Here is a 25,420-nt window from a genome sequence, read left to right as displayed (position 1 = left end):
CTTGCGTTAGGAGCAAGATTAATTAACGCACACTTGCGTTAATTAAGTAAATTACACCACTTTAGACTACGTTAGGGGTTACGTGCCCTCATCGCCCCCTGGATCCGCCACTGCTTTGTTGAGTATAAAAGGATTCTTAGAGGGTATTCTTGCAGACGGGATCTTGAGTAAAGGAGTGAAGACACAGGATGCTTTACTAACACGTTGGCGTCTATGTATGTAATAGCAGCAATTTCAAAATTTAAAAACATGGAACGGTTCCAGTCCTCAAGTAATCCTTGTGAAAAGGAGAATTTAGTATCATCTCATCTTGATAAAAACGATAATATTGCTGGAACAGAAATAAATAAAGCTGGGAAGATGTTTTCTCTAAAAAAATGGAATGCTGTTGCTATGTGGTCCTGGGATGTTGAATGTGACACATGTGCAATTTGTAGAGTACAAGTTATGGGTAAGTCCTAAGTTATTGGCTAATAAATTTCACAAATACTTTAAAAATAGAAGAGTAGTACTGCCTGATTAGATATTTATACTTTTTAAATGCCATATGCTTATCCAATAGCCTACTTTGTTAATGCCCCTTCCTCCTTAATGGTCCTAGATATAACCCTGAAACATTACTAAACAAAATCAAAATAAAACAGAATAAATGTAGGGTTTGTCCTCTACATAAAGAACCATGTTAAGAAAACAATTCTTACTTCACAATATGCAGAATAATCCTAGTTAACATATTTCACAGGGGGAAAACCTTTATCCTCACTTCTCTCCTTGTTTTTCCAGTTTTTCTATCACATTTTTAAATATTTAGGTATTTGGTTGCTTCAATTATTGACCTAGAAATAAAGGGAACACATCACTAGATGCCATTTCTTATGCTCTTTCTTTATATAGGCCTAATAATTGCTTTTCTTTCAAAGTCAATTTTAAGCCTTTTTAGGATCCTTGAAAATGATAATTTCATTCTTTATTTTTTGGAGTTAAAAATGTGGTATAACATTTGTTTAAAACTTACTTTTTCATTATAAATCCATTTTGTAAAAGTTGTATAATTCACAAACATTGATTTGTCAAGATTAAGCTGATAAAAAAAAATTCAACACAAATCCTCCATGTTTTCTTCTTGTTCTGTCAGGCTGCTTAAAAACTTCCATTTCACCTATATGTAAAAAATATCAAAGTCAACAGAAGAAACCAACAGAAAAATGGTGAAATTGGAGAAAATATCAAAGTCAACAGAAAAATGGAGAAGTTGTCTTGAATGTTTTATTTAGCTTAATTGTGATAAATCAATGTTGGTGGACTATATAATTTTAGAAAATAGATTTGTAATCAAACATTAAGTTTAAAATCCATGGTTTAAGCTTTTTTATACCCAAAAACTAGAAATTTTTTAGTCATTTTGAAGGGTTCAAAAAGGTCTTAAATTTGATTTTGCAATAGGAGCAATTATTATATTTGTAAAGATCATTAAAAAGTGCATTGAGTGGTATATTTGCTTTATTTGTAGGTCAATAATATAAACAGAAAAATATTTACCAATATATTTGTCCATTCTCTAAGTCTTGAAAATCATTTTAAACAAACACCCAACTGTCATCTAGCTTAACCTGACCTTACTTAAGCAAAATTATCAGTAATTGTCTATTAATATGTTTTTGGTAGATGCCATTGATGGGGTCTAACTAAAAATATAAATTAATTTAAAATGGAGAATGGAGTCAAATTCATGTTTATTTCTCAGAATTTTGTTAAAAATATTGTACAACTAGGAAAGAACTGAAGATAAAGGTTCTCCCCCTGCAAAATATCTTAACTAGAATTATACTGCATATTATGAAGTAAGAACTGTTTTCTTAACATGTTTTCTTATTTAGGGGACCAACCCTACATTTATTCCCAAAACACTACAAAAAAAATTTGAAGGATAAATTACTTATAAGGTGAACATACTATTGATCAGGATTTTAGAAGCTACAGTGATTACAGTAGTCAAATATGGCTCTGAAGCATGGGTGCTCCAAAAAGCAGATGAAGATTTACTTGATGTTTTCCAAAGAAATTGCTTATGGATTGTTCTGGGTTCCCAACTGACTGACTGTATTTCAAAGAGTAGGCTGTACAAAAAGTGTTGTTTGATCCTGCTTTCTAGGGCTATAACAAGAGATACTCTAGGATGAGATGGCTAGGGCAGTTTCTGTGGATGAAGGATGACAGATTGCCAAAGATTGTCCTTTTTTGGAAAACTGTCTAGTGCTAAATTGAAAGCAGGTGATCCACAGTTTAGGGGAGGGGAGGGATGTCATAAAGAAATATTTAAAGGAAATTGGAACTTCCTGGGAAGGAGTAAAATGGGAGGCTTTGAATAAATTGGGATGGAGGATGAGCCTGCATAGCTGTGTTGGTCTCAGGTGGCTTGGTGCTGCAGTGAGATGTTAGTACCAGTAGTAGTAGTTTACTCAGAAATTCAACTTTAAGCCCTTTATGGACACTTGAAGATGATACATTTTTCTCTTATTTTTACTATAAAAAAGGGTAAAATAATGGTTAAAAACTCACCATTTGATTATTGTTCCATTTTGCTAAACTTATATAATCCACAAAAGGAAGTAAGAATTGTTGTTTTTACACTTTTATATAGCCAAAAATAAGAGTAAAAGGTAGGCTATAATCTTTGAGGGTTCACAAAGGGCTTGAATTTTGAATTTCTGTGTAAAAAGACTACTTTACTCAGAAAAAGCATTGAATGATATGTTCAACTTATTCATATGTCAACAATTTAAACTCCTCCAAATTTCCCAAAATTCTTAATTTAATATATGCACTGTGTTTCTGTTAATCATGTTTTCAATTTTCTTTCATTGTTGTCCACATTTTAAACCATTTTTAAGTTATATGGTGTTCCAATTTATCTTAACTCTTTTGTAATGAGATAATGCTGTTTACAAGTTATACAAATACTTAACTTCCATTCAAAAGGACATTTTAACTTGGAATTAAATTCAATAAATTATGGAATATGTATGATTATTTGGAATAGCCCATTGAATATAGTTTGAATATTAAAATAAATTTCTTTTAAGAAGTATTTTTTTGTTTTTACAAACCCATACAATATTTGAAACTGACCCAAAATATTGTTAGGTAAATCATTTTTTGACTTTCAGGAAAGATGGTGTTACAAAAACTGCTTCTTAAAGAATACTTCGTTTGATAATTAATTACATTTTTATATTAATCTAAAGAAAATGATTTGTATAGTCTACCTTAAACTATAGTTTGGAACTAGCAAAGGACATAAATCTTTATTATTCTCTTTAATGAGATTGGATTTGATTATTTTTAAACAATGCCTGTTGAATATAAGACTTGGAAGGAATTGATTGATATTTGGTTCCAGAAACCAATAAAGCACTCTGTTTTATAACTCAAGTCTGGCCTATAGAGTCTTTAATTGTCCCAGATTTGTTTTTAAGTTTCATTGACCCATGGGATTCCAATAAGGATAGAACTAATCTTATTTATATGTATTTATTGAATAATTATACTAGTATGCATGTATTTCACCTAACAAGTTTTACCTAACATAGGGATACCATAAAAGAGCTTATGGTAGACACTCCACCATGCCAGGTAAAGAAAGTAAAGTGTCGAAACCCATTTAGGCAGGCGGTTTTCTTCTGATGAGCCCTAATGAAAAGGTAAGTACTTAGAAATATTTTGTTAGATTTAAGGTGCTTTTGCTTGTAAATTTACAATGGCTTACATTTATTAATGACAACTTTGCATGGATTTGGGCATTTTGATTTGGTTGACAGTTTGGTTATACTGTTTGGTCTTAGGTAATTGGATAGATGAGTAAGGTTAAGACCTCGTTCAAGTGCTCATTTATCTCAATTGCTGGACTAGGATGACAGTTCTATTCTTCTTCCCTCTCTCCTTTTTTTTTTTTTAATATTTTTTTTAGCCAAGTAATTAACTCTAAAACATAATAAGGAGAGGACATGGCTACATTTTTGAGTGAAATGATTATTAACATAAAAAAGGCATTGAGTAGGCCTAGTTTATTCACCTTGGCACTTCTTCTGTTAAAGAGTCTTGTATACGTTTAACATTTTTTCTATTACTTAGCTAGGTTGAAGTATAACATGCTGAAAGAGTTGTTATTTATACTCTTTCTAAATGTACTAATTGCTTCCTTTCCAAAGTTTATTTTGAGCCCTAAAAGAGACCCTTAAAGGGACACCTTGTTCTTTATTAGAAAATGGCTACCACAAATTCTGAAAACTACCTTGTAACAATCATAAATGCTTACTTCCTGATTCCTAAAAGCATAAGCATATTGCTCCCCCCCTCCTGCCTTTCCTCATGGATACAGTGCACTTTGTTAATTTTATTATAAACAAAAATAGAGTAAGCCATAGGTTAGGTTAGGTTCGTTTCTTCGTTATTATTTACAGTCAATGCTAGTAAATTGATGCAGGGCTCGGAATTAGTCCCTAAAAGTCCTTAAGTCCCTTTTTCGGCTGAAGTTCCTTCCAAGTCCCTTCTTGTGTAGAAAGTCCTTTAAATTGCCCCAAAAGTCCCTATTTTGGAGCATGGTATGTTTGAAAACTGAAGCACAATATATTTTAAAGCCCCTTCTTAGATAAAATTAATTAAAAAAAAGTTTTTCACAAAATAAGTTTTTCAAAAACAAGTAAAGAACTCCATTAAACCAAAAAGTAACAAAAATAGAATCAAATGATCTACCACAACTACCACAAAACAGCATCAATTAATAAGTGATGTAAGAAATGTCCTTCTAATTTTAGAATTAATATCAAGTTGCTATGAATCCGGGTTAAGGCAATGTCTTTTCAGGGTATGTTGAACCCTATGAATTTATCTTTGTACATAAATTCCTTATTTTGCAATACAAACCCTTTCTTAGAAGGATGGAATTTAACTACGTTTGTTGACAAACAAAGGGGGAACATATCTTTTTATAGTGTGACGCTGATGATAGAAGTCAGTTGGGTTTTTGACTTTGCGCAAGCTTTTTGTATGCATGTAGAATGTAAGTCTAATGTGTTCCTTGATCTTTCTTAAATCTATCATGTTAAAATCCTAGTAAATGGGTATATATCCCATTCTTTAATATTATTATTAAATTCTTTTAAGCAGGAACATATTAGTCTTAATATATTAGTTATAATGCTTGCTTTCCTTTAATAATAATAAATTTTACTTCTAGAAATGATATGAACAAGAATTGATCTTTGATTGTGAAGAATAATAATTATTGAATTTTGATTTATAATGAAATAACTATTAACTAAAAAGTTCTCTTCTTTAATAATAAAATCTTAGTTTTTCTTATACCTGTGTTGTCTTGTATATTTTATAACGATGATTAGGATTTTGTCAAGATATCTCTCTCACTTGGTTCATTTCGTCTATTGAGGCTTATTTAGGGGTTCTCGGGTCTCATGGCTGAGTTTGGGCATGGAGTCATCACCATGAGAGGACCCCCCCCCTTACAGTGAAACTCAAAACGCCCAGAAATTACAATAAATAACCGAGTCAAACTCAAAACGAGCAGAAATTAACGTGAGTAGGGTTCAAAACCCCTATGCTTTCTAAAAGCCAGAAAAAAATTTGCACTTATCTGAAAAAATTCTTTTAAATGTTTTCACTTTTATAACTCGAAGAAATCAAATATTGATTAAGATTTTAAGGAATAAATATCAGCATATGTATATTAAACTGACATTGCACGTTTATTTGATTTTTTTTAGGAAAGTGCAAATTTTATTCTTGCTTTTAGAAAGCGCAGGGGTTTTGAACCCTATTCATGTTAATTTCTGCTTGTTTTGAGTTTGACTCCATTATTTATTGTAATTTCTGTTCGTTTTGGGTTTCATTTATCTATTGATACTGATTTGTGGTAATTGTATGCTTGGTAGATTATTTGATTCTATTTTTGTTAATTTTTGGTTTAATGGAGTTATTTCTTTTTTTTGAAAAACTTATTTTGTGGAAAAAGTTATTTTTAATTAATTTCTGTTCGTTTTATATTGGCATAGTCTTTTTCAGGGAAAAAGAAAATAATAGTTTGGATTTTTCCGTTTTTTTGTTTAAGAATTAATAGTTTGGCCTGCTATCTACATGCTGGAAAAACTTTTATTTAGCAATTTAAAACAACATAAACCTTTTGAAAATCATGACGCAAGTAGTAGTGTTTAATTTAGTCGTCCTCTAGTTGACCTGATAGATAAAACTTAATACAATTCCAAAAAATTACATCTGCTTTTTCACAGCCTGGATACACTTACACTGTTTTGATTTAGTAAAATTTTGAGAGCAGAAATAGTAATAGAAGTAGCCCCAAAAGAGTAAGCTTAATGTCTTCAGTTGTTCTTGGTAAATTGCTGAGATGTCTTATTGGCAACCTGCATATAAACAGTGTGTTTTAATTTAATTTTAAAGCAACATTCAGTTTTTAAGTATAATGGGCAAATTACATAACTGTGGGGGGCTGACCAAGCCAATAACCTTAGAGATATAGTTACTGGACTGTTCAGCTATGCTCGTATTATTATTACTGCTACTGATACTACTAATACTAAAGCTAAGATTACAACTATTAACTGTAATCCTACTACTACTACTATAACCACTGGTGCTACTACTACAAATAATAAACCTAAGGGTTTTAAGGCGAATATTCTCGGTTACATCACAACCGTATTGAAATAAATCGAAACACAATATGCCCATACAGGTTGTCAAGAGGACGTATCAGCAACGCTTCAGGACTGGTTGAGGGTATTCAGTTAAAAATTTAATCATGTGTTGAAGGAGATGTTGAAAAAAGGTGCTATTTGCATACTGCTACTAATGCTACTACAACTATTGCTACACATAATTACTGAACCTTTCAACAGTGTTGAAAAAAATTTATATCTCGAAATTTTGTTTGGATGTTTGTCATGGGGAACGAAGGGCGTAGGGGGGGGGGTCTCTCAAATCACTTTGACTCTTAAAAAGGGCACTATAACTTCCAATTTAAAATCAAATGAGACCCATCTAAATTTAATACGACCACCCATTCCATATAAACCATATATGCCTCCAGGGCATAACTTAAAGCCCTTTCCTCAGGAATCAGATACAATTGGTGAAAACAAGGGTAGTTGGGTGGGGGGGGGCTACTTGACCTCAATCAGTATTTACCTAAAAGAAAGCTATAACTTCCAGTTTCGACCAAATGAGGCACCTCTAAAGTTTATATAATCATCCCTTCCATAAGAACCTTAAAAGTCCCAGGGGTATAACTTACAACCCTCACCCTCAGGATCTGGTGGTTTGTATCAACTTCAAAATCATTGTTATAGGATATTTGGACTATTTTGAATAAAAGGACTGTCTCAAAATATCTATTGGATACATCTCGGGAAAACCTGACGTGTTTATGTGTTTGTGGCGGGGGGGGGGGTTGCTGCCCATTGACAAATTTGACTGTTAAAAAGGGCACTAGAACTTCTGATTACCAATCCAATGAGTCCCCTCCAACGCCTATACGACCACCCTTTCTATAAGGACCTTATATGCCCCCAAGGCATAACTTACAACTCTTTCTCTGAAAGCTCTAGGGGGGGGGTTGTCTTCCTCACATACATAAATTCCGAAACCTTCAACCACGATGAATAAATTTGTTATCTCCAAATTTTGATTGGAGGTGTTAAGGGAAATGATGAGCGTGGAGGGGGGCTGGTGGCTCTTAAATCACGTTGACTCTTAAAAAGGGCATTATAACTTCCAATTTAAAATCAAATAAGACCCATCTGAATTTTATACGACCGCCCATTCCATAAAAACCTCTAATGCCCTCATGGCATAACTTACAACACTATCCCAAGGGCGCTGGGTGGTTGTATCAGCCTTAGAGACATTATTATGTGTTCTTTAGACTATTTTGAACAAAATCGCTATCTCATAATTCCAATCAGATGCGTTTGGTAAAAAGAGGGGTTTCCGGGGCGGGGGGGGGTCTAAATGCTCTTCATTAGTTTTGACGCTTAAAAAGGAATTAAAACTTCCAATTTTCAATCAAATGTGCCTCTTCTGAAGTTAAACAACCATACCTTCCATAAATACCTTAAAAGCCCCACGGCATAACTTAAAACCCTCGTCCCTAGGCTCTGGTGGTTTGTTTCAGCCCCAAAAGCCTTGTTATACGATCTTTGGAATATTTTTAATAAAATGACTGTATCAAAATTTTTATTCGGTGTATTTTGGGAAAAAATGACGTGTTGAGGCGAAGGGGGAGGATAACTGCGTTCTTATCACTTTGACTCTTAAAATGGGCACTAGAAATTAAGATTACCAATCCAATGAGTCCCCTCCGAAGTATATACAACCATCTTTTCTATAAAAACATTGTATGCCCCGGGCATAACTTACAACCTTTGTCTGAGAGCTGTGGGGGCGGGGTGTCTTCCTCAAAGACATAATTTCTGGACTCTTCAACTTCAATGAGCAAAATTTATATCTCCAAATTTTGATTGGATGTCTTTGGGGGAATGATGAGCTTGGTGGGGCTGATTGCTCTCAATTCTCTTTTGACTCTTAAAATGGGTAGGCCTACTATAACTTTAATTTCAAATCAAATGAGCCCCATCTGAAGTTTTTGCGACCACCCATTCCATGAAAACCCCAGATGGCCCCAAGCCATGACTTACATCCCTATCCCCAGGGCACTGGAGGATTGTGTCAACCCTAGAGTAATTGTTTTAGTTCTTTGGAGTAATTATTTTAGTTCTTTGGACTATTTTGAGCAAAATATTTATCTAACAATTTTAATCAGATTCCTTTGGTGAAGGGGGGTAGTCGAGGGGGGGGGGGTGCTAGCTGTCCTCTATTACTTTTGACTCTTAAAAGGGAACTAGAACTTCCAATTTTTAACCAAATGACCCTTCTCCACAGTTTATACAACCATCTCTTTCATAGAAACCTTAAATACTTCCGGGGCAAAACTTACCAACTTTGACCCCAGGCTCTGGGATTTGTTTCGACCCAAAAGGCTTTGTTATATTATCTATGGACTATTTTGAATAAAATGGCTATCTCAAAATTTCTATTAGATGCATTTCGGGACAATAGGACGTGTGTGTGTGTGGGGGGGGGGGTAGCTTTTTTCCGATAACTTTGACTCTTAAAAAGAACAGTAGATCTTCTGATTACCAATCCAATGAGCCCCCTGCGAATTTTATATGACCACGCTTTCTATAAAGAACGTATATGCCCCAAGGGCATAGCTTACAGCACTTGCCCTGAGGGCTTGGGGGATTTGTTAGCCTCAAAGATATAATTTCCGGACCTTTTAAATACGTTGAACAAAATAGCTATCCTAAAATTTTGATTTGAATGGTTTGGGGAAATTATGGGTAGGGAGGGGGGGGGTCATTTGCTCTCCGATCACTTTTGACTATTAAGAAGGGCACTAGTCCTCTGAACTTCCAATCGAATGAGCTCTTTTTGAAGTTTCTACGACAATGCTTTCTATAATAAAACCTATATGCCCCTAGGGCATAACTTACAACCCTTGCCCTGAGAGCTATGAGGGGGGGGGGTTGTCATCTTCAAAGACATAATTTCCGGACCTTTAAATTACGTTGAATAAAATGGCTATATCAAAATTATGATTAGATGTGTATTGGGAAATGGTGGGCGTAGGAGGGGAGTTAGTTGCCCTCCAATCACTGTCGACTATTAAAAAGGGCACAAGTCTTCTCAATTTCCAATTGAATGAGTCCTTTTTGAAGTTTCTAGGATACCGCTTTCTATAAAAAGACTTATATGCCTCCAGGGCATAACTTACGACCCTTGTCCTGAGGGCTGTAAGGGGGTTGTCATACTCGAATACAAAATTTCTGGACTTTTTGACTACGTTGAACAAAAAATCTATCTCAAAATTTTGACTGGATGTGTTGGGAGAAATGGTGAGCGTGTTAGGGGGGTTATTTGCCCTCCAGTCACTTTTGACTATTAAAAAGAGCACTAGCCCCTTCAATTTCCAATAGAATGAGCCCATTTCGAAGTTTCTACGACAAGTCCTTCGATACGAAATGCCCTGGTCTAAACATAAAAAATTATACATTGTGCCAACATCGTTCTCTACTTAGGCAGCGCTATTGCGCTGCCTATGATAGCTTCTCCACAAATCCGGTTATACTTGTCTAATGGTGACACTGCTACAGTTCAGAAAGAAGCAACAAAACAGTGGGAACTTTGTCTGTGGCCAAAGTGTTGTTTAACTGCTGTAAACAAAGGAAGCTTATAACAACACAAAATTGGCCTATATTGTGGGTGGGATAGATGGGTGACATTGTAGTACTGCTCAAGGATAGATAGGAACATTGACCTATAAGGTGAGTGGGATGGATTGGTCATATTGTTGTAACGTTCAAGGATAGATAATTTCCTGTAGCTTCATAAATTGAACCATACCAGTATGAATTTGTTCAAATTAACTTTACTTGTATTCCGATGGTACAAATTTTATATTCTTTCCCTTAGGTTATGTAATAAAATAATAGCAGGTTGAGTGAGAAGAGTATCATGAGTGGAATATTCAGATGGCTAAAACGTTTATTTTTTTCCTGCTGTATTTCAACCTACTTGTCTTTCAGGTCTTCCAAGTGTATTTAGGAAAGACAATGGGCAACCGCAAATTTTGTCGCTCCTGGTTAACTAAAGAATACAGGAGTGGCAGAAAGATAAACAAATGGTGTTGGATTGGTGATGATGAGCTTTCTTTTTACTCCAAAACACGTAGGAGTAATCTTAGCTTCTGCAAAGGCTTTTACACCTTGAATCAGCTTGCTTCGTTGGACAAGCACAAAAAAAAGATTGCAATCCATCTCAATCTTCTGCAGTTCCGATTGTGTGGATCTGCTAGGCAACAGTCCTAATGAGAAGAGCCATCAGCTAGCAATGGCAGTAAAACTTTTGAGATGTATCAAATTGTAACAAATCAAAACTTTTGATGTGTAACAAAGATGCTGCATACAAAGCAGAAATCATATGGGTACTCAAAGCCTTGCAAGCTTCTATGTCTGCAGCTTCATGTGACGGAATCATCGATGTCTTTGAAACCATATTCTTTGGTAAGCTATCACCTGGGATGTTGATGAGTGCAAACAAAGCTATGTACTTGATAACTGATGCACTTCATCCACACTGTAAACAGAATCTAATGAAGAACATAGGTGAAGCTTACTTTGTTCTTGAATACGACAAAACGACAAAAACTGAAGGAAAAAAAGAGCTGCATATTAGAGTTTGCTTTTGGTCCTCTTTAAGAGATCAAGTTGTAAGCCGCCATCTGCTGACGTATTTCACTTGTTATGCAACTGGTGAGAAAATTGTAAAAAATCTAATGTCATGCTTTTGAAGCGAGAATTTACCTCTTGAAAGATTAATAAAGATAGTTAGCAAGGCTCTTAATATCAATAAAAAGGTCGCAAATTAATGCATTGAACAGGGGTCAACCACAGTCACTAAACTTTTTTTCTGCTTGATTTCAAATAGCTTTGTGAGTCAGCTTTTTCAGTCTTATGGAAGCTATGACGGTAAAAGCTAAAGTTAGGTTAGGTTATGTTAATTTAGATTAGATTAGGTTAAACTTTTATATAAATATCAGAAATGGGTTAGAATCCAAATCAAATCTAACCTAATCTGTCATCATTAAACCTTGTATTAAACTGAAAAGTTGACTGGGAATGGTGACTAAATCTAAGAAGAAAAAAAGGTATTGGGGACATTCACCAGTGAATGTCACCATTCACGAATTTTGGACACTCACAGTAACACATACATTTGGTTTACAATGTCAATAAAAAAAATGCCCAAAGTTTTATTTAGTATTTATTGTGATGCTCAGGCAATAGGAGGGGGAGCTAGAACACAGTTGCAAAAGAGTAGCAATTATTGTATTTGAAGCGACTATTGAATGATTTATACCTTTTTTGCCAGCTGATTTCTGTGCATCAAAATAATGACTCGTTTAAAAAAATAAAATTTGTAACATGTATTTTAATTAAATACTCTGAACTATGGAACAGGATATTCTTTATTTCCAGTTTATTGTTACAAAATGTCTAACAGTTCAAAACCAGGAACTGTTTGATGCTTTGTCTCTTGGTCTGTCTAAGCCTATTTCTGTGTTTCTGCATAATAAGCAATTTAAACATTTTAAAATAATTATGAAATTCTGAGAATTTATGTTTATTATCAACATTTCCTAAAATCTAACAGGAAAAAAACAACAACAAATGTATGATGCAAGGCCAGACAAGCTACCAGATGAGTTGCTGAGAAGAGGAAGGTAAAAAGAACTATCAAAACAATTTTTCTTAGGAAGTTTTAAATGCCAAAAAAAAAAACACATTTAACTCTCAAATTTAAAAAATGAATATGACTCTCGTCTCATCTGCCTGTATCAATCAGAGAATTATTTTCAATGCTAAGACAGGCTTAAACTAAGTCAGATAAATAAAGATACAAAGATACAAAGCGCAATAGCACTGCCTAAGTAAAGAACGATGTGGGCACACTGTATTATTATTATTATTTATTTATTTTTGGTTTCTTTTAGACTAGGGCACTTCGTACCGAATGAGTTGTCGTAGAAACCGCGAAAAGGGCTCATTCGATTGAAAATCGAAAGGGGTTGTGCCCTTTCTAATAGTCGAAAGTGATTGAAGGAAAACTAACACCTCTCTCACACCCATCATTTCCCCAAACACATTCAATCAAAATTTTGGGATAACCATTTTGTTTTACGTTGTTGAAAGGTCCGGATATTATGTCTTTGAGGATGACACTCTCCCTAGAGCCCTCAGGGCAAGGGATGTAAGTTTTGCCCTGGAAGCATAAAAGGTTTTTATTGAAAGTGTTGTCGTAGAAACTTAAAAAGGGCTCATTTGATTGGAAATCGAAAGGGCTAGTGCCGTTTTCAATAGTCGAAAGTGATTGGAGGGCAACTAACCCCCCTCTCACGCCGACTACTTCCCCAAACACATCCAATCAAAATTTTGAGATATCCATTTTGTTCAACGTAGTCGAAAGTTCTGGAAATTAGGTCTTTGAGGATGACAAACCCCCCACAGCCCTATGGACAAGGGGTATAATTTATGTCCTGGGGCATATAAGGTTTCTATAGAAAGCGTTGTCGTAGAAACTTCAAAAAGGGCTCATTAGCTTGGAAATTGAAAGGGCTAGTGCGCTTTTTAATAGTCGAAAGTGATTGGAGGACAACTAACCACACTCTCACGCCCACCGTTTCCCCAAAGACATCCAATCAAAATTTTGCGATTGCCATTTTGTTCAACGTAGCTGAAGCTTCTGGAAATTATGCCTTTGAGGATGACACTCCCCCACAACCCTCAGGGCCAGGGTTGTAAGTTATACCGTGGGGGCATATGAGGATTTTAATGAAAACGTTGTCGTAGAAACTTAAAAAAAGCTCATTTAATTGTAAATTGTAAGGGCCAGTGCCCTTATTAATAGTCAGGAGTGATTGGAGGGCAACTAAGCCCCTTCTCACGACCACCATTTCCCCAAACGCATCCAATCAAAATTTTGAGATAGCCATTTTGTTCAACGTAGTTGAAAGTTCTGGAAATCCGATCTTTGAGGACGACACTCCCCCCAGCCCTCAGGGCAAGGGTTGTAAGTAATGCCCTGGGGGCATATAATTTTTTTTATAGACAGTGTTGTCGTAGAAACTTCAAAAAGGGCTCATTCCATTGGGAATAGAGAAGGCTAGTGCCTTTATTAATAGTCAAAAGCGATCAGAGAGTGAATCCCTTCCTCCACTTCCATCGTTTCCCCAAACACTTCCGATGAACATTTTGATATAGCCATTTTGTTGAACGTAGTTGAAGGCTCCGGAAATATGTCTTCGGGTATGACAACCCTCCCCCCAGCCCTCAGGGCTAAGGTTGTAAGTTATGCCTTGGGGGCATATAAGGTTTTTTTTATAAAAAGCGGCGTCGTAAAAACTTCAAAAAGGGCTCGTTCGATTGGAAATTGAGAGGGCTATTGCACTTTTTAATAGTCGAAAGTAATCGGAGGGAGAATTCTTTTAAATGTTTTCACTTTTATAACTTTAAGAAATAAAAAAATAATTAATATTTTAAGGAATAAATATCAGCATATGTATATTAAGCTGACAATGCACATACATTTGAATTTTTTTCAGTAAAGTGCATATTATATTCTGGCATAGGGGTTTTGAACCCTACTCATATTAACTGCTGATCGTTTTGAGTTTGCTTCTGTTATTTATTTTAATTTCTGTTCGTTTTGGGTTTCAGTTTATTTATTGATACTGATTTGTGGTAGTTGTATGCTTGGTAGATTATTTGATTCTATTTTTGCTCATTTTTGGTTTAATAGAGTTCTTTACGTTTTTAGAAAACTTATTTTGTGGATTTTTTCGTTTTAATTAATTAAAGTAAAGACCAATACATTAATTCTCTACAGGAGGCTCAATGCAGCCCTGTCTTGCTAGAGATGTATGCTTATGGTAATTTATTATGTCCATCCTTTTTTTTAAGGCATAGTCGTCCCAGTCTTGTTGTATTAGTATTGCTTGTATTAAACTAATTAGTATTAATTAGTATTAAAATTAGTATTAAATTAGTATTAAACTAAATGAATTGCTTGCTTTAAGTAAATAAAAAAACACACATTTTCATATGCTGACCAATAGTCTACTTAGCGCATATACTGATCCCCTGATTCTCGGCCTTTAGCCGGGAGTACAATGCGGGATTAAGGGCAAATCATCCGACGCTTCCCGGGTTCACCCCCCCCCCCCAATTTCTCCAGGTACCCATCTAGACCTGATTTAACTCTGGAAATTTCAGATTGGATTCAAATAAACTTGGATTTTAACAGAAATCTAAATATTAATGCATTGAAACTTAGCTTGTTTTGATTTTTCTAGCTCTGTTGTGATATGCTGAACTGTCCATGGTGCTAGTTGAGTCTAGTTGAGTCTAGTTGAGTCTATCTTATTAAACTCATGTTATCCCATCAATTACCTTATTATCCACTTTGGAGTGAATTAAGGTCCAATATTGAATTGATTTCTCTCTATTATTAATTAAATAAAGAAAAATAATGTTTTATTTTAACTGAAAGTAAGGAGCTTACTTACTTTCTTTACGTACTTACTTTACTATATTAATAAACACGATTATAATGCTTCATAATTTATAACTACTGCACTAATGAAAAAACAAGTTTTTGCTGGCGTGCGATAAAACGGCTAGCCATTTACAAAACACACAAACAAACAACAACTAAATAAATTAAAAAATGGGGGAAAAAAGCAAACCAAACTCCTTCATATTATCAATTCCAAATTAACTTCTACCTCCCGACCTCCCTACCCTAGGACCTACCATCCACCCGTTCCTCCCTACCATCTCCATTGACCCTACAACCCCATCCACCCATTCCTCACTACACCTCCCATCCACCCGTTACTCCCTGCCACCCCAACCACCCAGCAACATTAAAACTTAAAAAAAAAGAAAATCTTCCATATATGAAGGGGGTTGCATCTTCCTAATCCCTTGCTCTTTAAACTGAAGTCTTAAAGATCTTTGAAAATACTCATCAGTCATCAGTCATCACAAAGCCCTAGGGGCTCTGTGGAGTCCCTTGTGAAGTCTTCCCAAAAGGCATTTACATTAGATCTTTCAACTATACTGAATCAAAGGGGTATCACAAAATTTTGAGCAGATGTCCTTGGGGGAAAATTGGGTATGGGCAAAGGCTAGTTGCCCTCTAGTTTTTTTTTTTTTTTTTTAAGGACATTAGAACATAGGATCTTGGTTTGAATTATTCCTCCCACAATCTTCTAAGACCAATGGTTTGATACTATCACCCATGACGAAAAAAGTAAAATAAAAATAAAGACAGATATGTGATTTTTCTTCTGAAGAAAAAACAACGTAATTCTACATTTGTGTAGATAAGAGCTTGAAACCTCCTCAGTAAGGTTCTTCGATATGCCGAATCTTGTGGCGTGATTTTTATTAAAAGCACATTACTTCTTGGCAGGGGCGTAGCTACAGTATTTTGATTGGGGGGGGGCAGGATGGGGTGCTATTAACGTAGGTGATTTTCAAGCAGTAGTGAAGAAAAGTAACTATTTAAAAAACACGCAATTCATTATAAACAATAAAAACACATTAAACAATCATAAACATAAGTTTTGGTGCTTGGCTTCTACTAAAATAGTCAGCAATGAGTTGCTGCAGGTGACAGTAGTATAACATAAACAAGCTTTATGGTGGGTGAAGGTGAATGTCGTATACACACTGCTTTTTTCAGCCAGATTCACCACTCATGCTGCATTACATAACCCCCTCCACTTTCCCTAACACCCAAGTCCAGCACAGGAAGCTCAACCTCATAATTGAACCAAGTTCGATTCTGATAGCCCGGGGTATCGCACCATTCATTTGCTCGTAATTTTGAATAGATTTTGACTATGTAAGATTTAATTTGTTGTGCTAAACTTTTAATGTACCTGATTTATTGAAATATTATTTGATTTTTTATCAAATTGATTTATTTGTGTGCTCGCCGATTTATATTAATAAATATCATTGATATCAGCGGGGCACATAAGCCGAAACAAAATCATAGGCAGCGCAATAGCACTGTCTAAGTAAAGATACGCGATAAGTCAAAGTACTACCACTATTGTGTAACATTAACTTATCCGTTGGGCATTGTTTGGAAAAGAACACCCAGAAAATCTGAACAACCCTTGGCATCATTGTGGCAGAAAACTTAAATCAATTAAAAATTGTCAAGGATTCCAATTGGAAGGGAAAATTGACTCGTAGAGTTTGAAAATTACCTTCCTCTTTTTATTTTTGTTGAAAAAACCAATTCTATAAAAACTACACAAAAGTTTTTCTTGTGTAAATCTGGGTATGGGGGATATATATTTCCGGAGGGGGTTTCACTGACTATCGTTTTTATGTCTATAATTCCCTTCACAAGCAAATCTCGGTCTCCTAGTGCCGGAAACGTAAGGAATAGGATGTTCTCGTGGCTTAATAGGCGTTTGAATTAGAAATAACGGAATTTGGAGCTTATATTAGCTATTACTATCAGCGCTTATTAGGCATTCCAATGACAAATAAGAGAATCGGAGTTTCGATTAAATACGGGGAATAAAAATTTTAACAATTAAAGGATTCCTGGAGCGGATCACTCTCTACCAAATGCCATGACCAAACTACATCCGATTTGACCTACCTTGTTATAGTACAAATATCATTTTAAAAAGAACTAAGTCTTATTTTCTTTTTCAGTGATTCCGTTTCTGTCCTATTTGCCGATTTAGAGGGTGTATTCATCTCCACTTTTCAAATTTTTAAGACTAGAGAATCTAATCTTGAATTTATAGATTTTAGGAAGTGAAAGCACCTTAAATATCAGGGCAAAAACTGACCGGAGCAAATGTGGCGAAACAGGAAGCATAGAACATTTTTCGGTTTTGCCATTAACTAGGTTCACATTTTTACTTGATGATAAGGTTTCAAAGGCAGTAAATTTTTAAAAATATTAATGTGGAACATATTATGAAGTGTAACGGACCCCTTTTTTTCATTTTCCTTATCTTAAAAACGAGCATCGATTAACTAAAAAATTATCTGCTCAAAGTAAAGAGCAAATTTGACACTTTAAACAAGCAACCGTTTTCAAGCTGCTTAATAAATTAAAGTTTTTTCAAAATTATTGGGAGGGGCAACTGCGCCCCCCGTGTCCCCCGCAACACCATTGCTTCTTGGGGGTATTTTCCCCCTTTTAGTTCCCTTTCTCATGGTTTACCAATTTAACTGCTTTAAGTGCATGGGTAACTTGTTGTTTACCCTGGAATTCTTGGTACAAAACTGAGTTGTGATGCTCCAGTTAAGTTACGACTTTTCCAGTGTCTCCACAAAAGGTTGCATGGTGTGCTAAATCTATAGATTTTCCAGAATAAGTAAGTGAGAATACTCTTTAATCTGCTAAAAAGTCATTTACTTGAGCTGAAGGTTTCCTACACACTAACGAACAACACTAAGATTCTTGGAGTTAGTCTCTTCCTTGAATTCAGTGTCTCTGCATTCTGAGAATGCAGGAAAAATTGCAAATTATAGTCCAGCAGAGGTTCAGCATGGATACACAGATCATCACATACTCATTTTTAGCAAAGAACAAAACTTTCTTGAGTATTTAAGTACTGTTTGGTGGCTCTCATTCACTAACAACGGAATATCTCTGCCAGTAGCTTGAGTAGATGCAGAGATAAGCATTATCAGTTATTTTAGGCCTTTAGTATATCATCTAGAAAAGGTATTAGAAAGGTTAAGATTGTCATCTCTCCATCACCAGAAAAAAAACCTGGTATTAAGTTTTGAAACATTTTGTAATCTAAAATAAAGTAGTGTGATATTCTACCCAATTAAGCTCTTTATTCAAGAACTAGGAAGCTAAACAATCCCAGATCCGTTGTGTAGATGATTTTTTGCAAAAAACCAAAAAAAAAATTTGAAATACTGTTTTTTTTTTCAATTAAATATTTTCTCCGTCTTTCAGTGGCTCTAAAATGTTAAGTTCGCCAGGCAAGCATTTAGATGAATGCTTTATCCCAGATCTACAAATACTTATATTTCAAGCTTTGCTTCAGGTTTTGTTATGTTTATTTTTGATGAATAAACCCTTTCTTTCTTAAAATTAAATGAAAAAACAAGTTTTTTAAACTGAAAGTAAGGAGCGACATTAAAACTTAAAACGAACAGAAATTATTCCGTATATAAAAGGGGCTGTCCCCTCCTCAGCGCTTCACTTTTTACGCTGACGTTTGACATTTTCACAACTATATTTTTTTTAAACAATAAAAATTTTTAGCGTAAACAACGAGGCGCTGAGGAAGGGACAGCCCCTTTCATATACGGACTAATTTCTGTTCGTTTTATGTTTTAATGTAGCTAGTAGAACCCTATCAGAAGGTCCGGAACGAACACCCTGCTGCCATCTACAATTTAGTTTAATGCTGACGGGACATAATTTATTCAAGGATTATCGATCGAGTCTAATGGGGGTCAAGGTCAATCGATCTGTTGTTGTTGTTTGGCCACGTGTAATGGCATGAGGGGTGATTTACATAATCGATGGGGGAATTATTGATTCACGTCTGGGTGGAATTATGAAACAATATGGTCATAGAGTCCCTAGGGAGAAAGATTACTCCACCGAAAAATTTAGAATTGAACTCTAAATTTCTTTATGTCCTTGTGAAATGAAGAACTGAAGTGGAAGATTTTTATTTTCTCTGGTGAAATTAGAATTGAATTGTGTTCTTTAGTAAAATTGAGAAGAGAAATTGAACTTTTCTTCACTTCGTTGAGAAAATTGTAAATTGAACTAAAACTTTTTATCTTCCGTGAAAATATTCACAAGTATGGTATTACTTTTTCTATCTTCCACCGAAAAATTTAGAATTGAACTTTAAATTTCTTTATGTTTTTCTGAAATAAAGAACTTAAGTGGAAGATTTTTATTTTCTCTGGAAAAATTAGAATTGAATTGTGTTCTTTGGTAAAATTCCGAAGAGAACTTGAACTTTTTTATCTTCTGGGAAAAATTTGGAACAATATTTTAAATTTTTCATCTTTTCAAGAAACTATTCACAGGCATGGTATTACTTTTTCTATCTTCCACCGAAAAACTTAGAATTGAACTTTAAATTTCTTTATGTCTTTTTGAAATATAGAACTGAAGTGGAAGATTTTTATTTTCTCTGGTGAAATTAGAATTGAATTGTGTTCTCTGCTAAAATTCAGAAGAGAACTTGAATTTTTCTTCACTTCGTTGCGAAAATTTTAAATTGAACTAGAACTTTTTATCTTCCGGGAAAATATTCACAAGTATGGTATTACTTTTTCTTGTTTCCACCGAAAAATTTAGAATTGAACTTTAAATTTCTTTATGTCTTTGTGACATAAAGAACTTAAGTGGAAGATTTTGATTTTCTCTGGTGAAATTAGAATTGAATTGTGTTCTTTGGTAAAATTCAGAAGAGAACTTGAATTTTTTTCACTTCGTTGAGAAAATTTTAAATTGAACTAGAACTTTTATCTTCCGGGAAAATATTCACAGGTATGGTATTACTTTTTCTATCGTCCATCGAAAAATTTAGAATTGAACTCTAAAGTTCTTTATGTCTTTGTGAAATATAGAACTGTAGTGTAAGATTTTTGTTTTCTCTGTAGACATTAGAATTGATTTATGTTCTTTGGTAAAATTCCGAAGAGAACTTGAACTTTTTTATCTTCTGTGAAAAATTTGTGACAGTATTTAAAATCTTTCATCTCTTCGAGAAAATATTCACAAGTATGGTATTACTTTTTGTATCTTCCACGTAAAAATTTAGAATTGAACTTTAAATTTTATTATGTCTTTGTGAAATAAAGAACTTAAGTGGAAGATTTTTATTTTCTCTGGTGAAATTGGAATAGAATTGTGTTCTTTGGTAAAATTCAGGAGATAACTTGAATTACTCGTCACTTTTTAGAGAAAATTTGAATTGAACTAGCACAATGGAACGTCCGGTGAAAATACTCACACATAGTGTATTAATATTTAGATATTAACAATAAAAAAATTATAATTTAAATTAATATTTATGGCTTTCCTTGTACTATATAGACATTATTGTGCTGATTTTTGATTTCTCTGGATACATTATAAGTGACTTGTGTTCTTTGGTAAAATTAAGTAGAGAACTTGAACTTTTCTTCTCTTCGTTGAGAAAATTTTAAATTTAACTAGAAATTTTTATATTCCGGGAAAATATTCACAAGTATGGTATTACTTTTTCTATCTTCCACTGAAAAATTTAGAATTGAACTTTAAAATTCTTTTTGTCTTTGTGAAATAAAGAACTGAAGTGGAAGATTTTTATTTTCTCTGGATAAATTAGAATTGAATTGTGTTCTTTGGTAAAATTCAGAAGAGAACTTGAACTTTTCTTCACTTCGTTGAGAAAATTTTAAATTGAACTAGAACTTTTTATGTTCCGTGAAAACATTCACAAGTATTGTATTACTTTTTCTATCTTCCACTGAAAAATTTAGAATTGAACTTTAAATTTCTTTATGTCTTTGTGAAATAAAGAACTTAAGTGGAAGATTTTTATTTTCTCTGGATAAATTAGAATTGAATTGTGTTCTTTGGTAAAATTCAGTATGGAACTTGAACTTTTCCTCACTTCGTTGAGAAAATTTTAAATTGAACTAGAAGTTTTTATGTTCCGTGAAAATATTCACAAGTATGGTATTACTTTTTCTATCTTCCACCGAAAAATTTAGAATTGAACTCTAAATTTCTTTATGTCTTTGTGAAATAAAGAACTGAAGTGGAAGATTTATGTTTTCTCTGGAGAAATTAGAATTGAATTGTGTTCTTTGGTAAGAACAGTCTTCATTTAGCCTTGAATGTGATAACACCTTTTTTGGATTTTATCAACTTGAAACTCGGTAGGATCCTAAATTAATTCAGTGACCGGAGTAATTGTGCAACCATTCTGTCATAACATTTCATACGGATTAAAAATGTTGTAATCTATTGACCTAGTTTCTGGACATTTATTTACACTTTACAAAAATAGATTTGTGCTGATTTCAATTTTGCGTAACCATAATTGACAAGCAGAAGAGGGGCAGTAAACCCGTGGCAAGTGCCATTGTACCTGCCGGGAGAGTCTCCCTTAAATTGCGGGGATAAGGTAACGGGGGCTGACGCTTCCCTTGTCTTTTGGGGTGATATTTTTTTTGTTCAAGCCAATTATGTCTCCAAAAGTGTGCCCTAACTGTGAACGTTCTTTGGGGAAAGGCACGCTGTTGCAATGCACTAAGTGTTCCAATTTGTTTCATCCCTCTTGTTCAGGGATCACCGTTTCCGATAGAAAGAATACTCCTAACTGGATCTGTTCTATTTGCAAAGCCGCTACCGAATTTTCTAGTGACCCAATAGAGAGTGAGCACCCAAATTCTTCAATAAATATGCTGACGCCACTGAATGCCGTAACCCCTGCGTCTCAAGACCCTCTCTTGGCTGTTAGCCAGGAAGCACCTGTGATTAACGATTCGACTGATAATCATTGCCCAAATGAACAGGTAAAGCGGAATAATTTTGCCTGCGATGATTCTTCTGATTCATTCTGTGATTTTTCAAAAACCTTCGTAATTGCAGATGGGATTTCTCATGTAATTGTGAACTCTGCCCTGTTTTTTATTTGCGATGCATTTGCGAATGGTATTCCAGAAACGGAGCTTATTGAAACTGTGGCGAACTTTTACAGCCTTGAGGCTTTGGTGAATGCGAAAAATCTGCTTTGGAAATTTTCTGGAATTCCTATAAAGAGAGTAATGAGACGTGGCAACGCTGCGGAACTTGCTACAGCAAAAGATATTATGAAGATGGTCACGGATCTTGACCAGAAAGGTTTCAAATGGCCTGTATTAGTGCCTCGCTCATTCAGAGACTGCCCTTTATTAAAATCTGATTCCAATGTACGTTTGGATCGACTTGTTAGTGATTATGGCAGAAAGCTGGAGAAATCCATTACTTCTCTTGAAAGAATTGAACAAGACTTACAGTCCTCGCTGTCGAAGTGTTCAGCCAACTTGGGCTCCCCCTCCCCCTCCCCGTTAAATTCACCAGATTGGCCTCCACTCCCCAACAGCTCTGATTAAGTAGAGACTATTAATATAGCTAATCCGCCAGCCGCGTTACGTGACCCAGTTTACAGGAAAAATGAATTGGACAAAATCGGCTCGGGCTGTATCAAGCAAATAAAAAAGACCAATGATTTGATTTTTATCACTGTGGCGGCTGAATCTGGGAAAAAGTTTTCTTGTGATCTAAAGGATTCCTTCCCTGATTGTCTTATCAATACTAGAAAGCCTAAGTTTTTCGGAATAATCCGTGGTGTGGATATCGAGTTCGACATTGAAGCTCTAGCAGCCACTTTGCCTGGGATTCTGGAGTTCAGGCGCCTTGGAATGTCGAGAACAATAAAGGTGTCGTTTGAGTCCGAAGCATTTTTAAAATATTATATCGTCCATGGGATTAAGTTCGGTTACGAGCTCTACAGAGTTGAGAAAGACAAGGTGCTTCCAAAACGATGTTTCGCATGTCAAAGTCCCTCTCACACCGAAAAAAACTGTGATTCTTCTACTCTGAAGTGTGCTCGTTGCAGTGGAAATCATAGATCAACGAAGAATACTCCATGTACTAACCCCATTTGTTGTGCAAATTGCAACTCAACTAACCACCCGTCTTACAGTTTCAGTTGCCCTGCTATGAAAAAGCTTTTTAAATGAATATTGGTTCTACGATTACGTCCTTTAATTCGAATGGAGTCATTGGCAAATTTGTAGTGCTGAATGAATTTGTTTCTGAAAATAGTTCAATACTATGTTTGCAAGAGCATCATTTGTTGGACCATTCTTTGAATATGTTAAGTTCCCTTTCAAGTCTACATGATATATTTACCGTTCCTGCGAGGCCTACCGGAGGCCGCCCTGCGGGTGGCATTGCTACATTTGTTCCTAAAGAATTTAGTGCTATTTTATCTTGTGCTGATGAGTCTTTTCTTGCCTGCAAACTTTTTGATTGTGTTTTGGTCAATTGCTATTTGCCTACTGACTATCATGTTGATTCGTCTTTTGAAGCCTTTACGTCAGCTTGCCATAGACTTAGTAGCTTTATTGCCCTATTAGATTCGAGTTTACGTATTTTTATTTTTGGTGATTTTAACTGTGATCTTGAGAGTGTAAATGAACGTAGCACAATTTTATTTTCATCTTTACCAAATTTTAATATCTGCCGTAAGACACTTGATTTTACTTATTCTCATTGGAGTGGGAGTACGAGTAATATTGACCATGTACTTTTTAATTTTTCCCCATCTATTATAGTAAAAGTTATCCCGGATTTCCCGATAAGTGATCATTTACCTATTCAGTTTTTGACATCGTTTCCTGTAATTCATGATTCTGTTTCTGCTTCTAATTTTATTCCAATTCGCCCTAAATATTTTGAGAGAATTATCTGGGATGAAAAACTGATTCCGGCTTACCAAGATAAAGTTGATTCTTTAGCTCGAAAAGTAGTTGTACCTGATATTCTGAAGTGTCATAATGATAACATAGAGCTTGAGCTTAATTGCATATATCTTCAGTTATTACATTGCTTAAAATATGGTGCTAAAGAAACTTTTGGAGTTAAAAAGTGTAAACCCAATGTTGAAAAACCTTTTTGGTCGTCAAATCCGTTTCTTGTACATGCTAATCATGAATCTAAATTAGCTTTTAGACATTGGAAAAATAGTGGAAAACCGCGTGATCTTCATCCGGCTTTTCTATGAATGAAAAAAAAGAAGGCAATTTTCAAGTCGGAGCTTCGTCGTCATAATAATATTTTGCTTATGGATGCTTCGTCTGAAGTTGATATGAATAAAAAGAAACTTTGGAAAGCTCTACGTTCAACAAAGAGAGTTAATGAACCTTCTAAAAAGAATGGCCCTTCTCTTGTTGAGTGGGAAACTCATTTTGTAAACCTTTCGAAATCTTGTGATGATCCTGAACAACTTTCGCATGTTGATATAATTTTAAACAGTTCTTTTAATTCGCATGATTTTTCTATTTCGTTTGATTCTTTGTTGGGTGCATGCCGTAATTTAAAGCCACAATCCTCTAAAGACCATGATGGGATTTTTTCAAATCATGTGAAATTTGCTCCAACTTCTTTTCTTCTTCTTCTTTTGACTTTTTTTAATCTTATTCTCAAGTTTGGTATTGTTCCTCCGTCTTTTAGGATTGGGGTGGTAACTCCTATTCTAAAATCTGGTAAAAGAGATCTCCGTTCTTGTGATTCGTATAGGCCGATAACGAAGGGTTCTATGATTGGTAAACTTTTTGAATTATGTATAAAGGATCTTTTTGATTATTTGGATGTTGGTCTTAATCAAGTAGGGTTCAAAAAAGGAATGGGTTGCGACCATGCGCATGCAACGTTTGATACTATAATTAAGGAGTCAAGATCTACTGGCTCCCCACTTTATACACTATTAATTGATATAAAAGGAGCTTTTGACAATATTTCGCATGCTTCCGCTCTTTCAGCTCTTATTTCTGGTGGGATTCCCCTCTCTGTGGTTAGAGTTCTTAGATCTTGGTATTCGGGGCTTAGGATAAAAATTTTTGCACATACTTCTGATTCTCTTTCTAATCCAATTTCCGTGGGTCGGGGCGTGAGACAGGGTGGGGTTTTATCTCCTTATATATTT

General features: G+C 34.9%; 1 protein-coding gene across 1 annotated transcript in view; it reads left to right on the top strand.

Annotated features, from left to right (window-relative positions):
* Window positions 1-215: 215 nt before the first annotated feature.
* The window catches only part of Roc2 (Regulator of cullins 2), a 169,259-nt gene continuing 144,054 nt past the window's right edge, over window positions 216-25,420 (top strand). Inside the window, exon 1 of the mRNA XM_089103613.1 lies at window positions 216-451. Within this exon, the coding sequence (XP_088959739.1) occupies window positions 250-451 (202 nt within the window). The 5' untranslated portion in view covers window positions 216-249. The remainder of the gene's footprint in view (window positions 452-25,420) is intronic.

This window comes from Artemia sp. Qi Xiang Cuo, chromosome 17 (genome assembly GCF_049724085.1).
Source record: "Artemia sp. Qi Xiang Cuo chromosome 17, ASM4972408v1, whole genome shotgun sequence".
NCBI classification, from domain to species: Eukaryota; Metazoa; Arthropoda; class Branchiopoda; order Anostraca; family Artemiidae; genus Artemia; species Artemia sp. Qi Xiang Cuo.
Note: the sequence above shows the minus strand (reverse complement) of the source record. Positions and strands in the feature narration are given on the sequence as shown.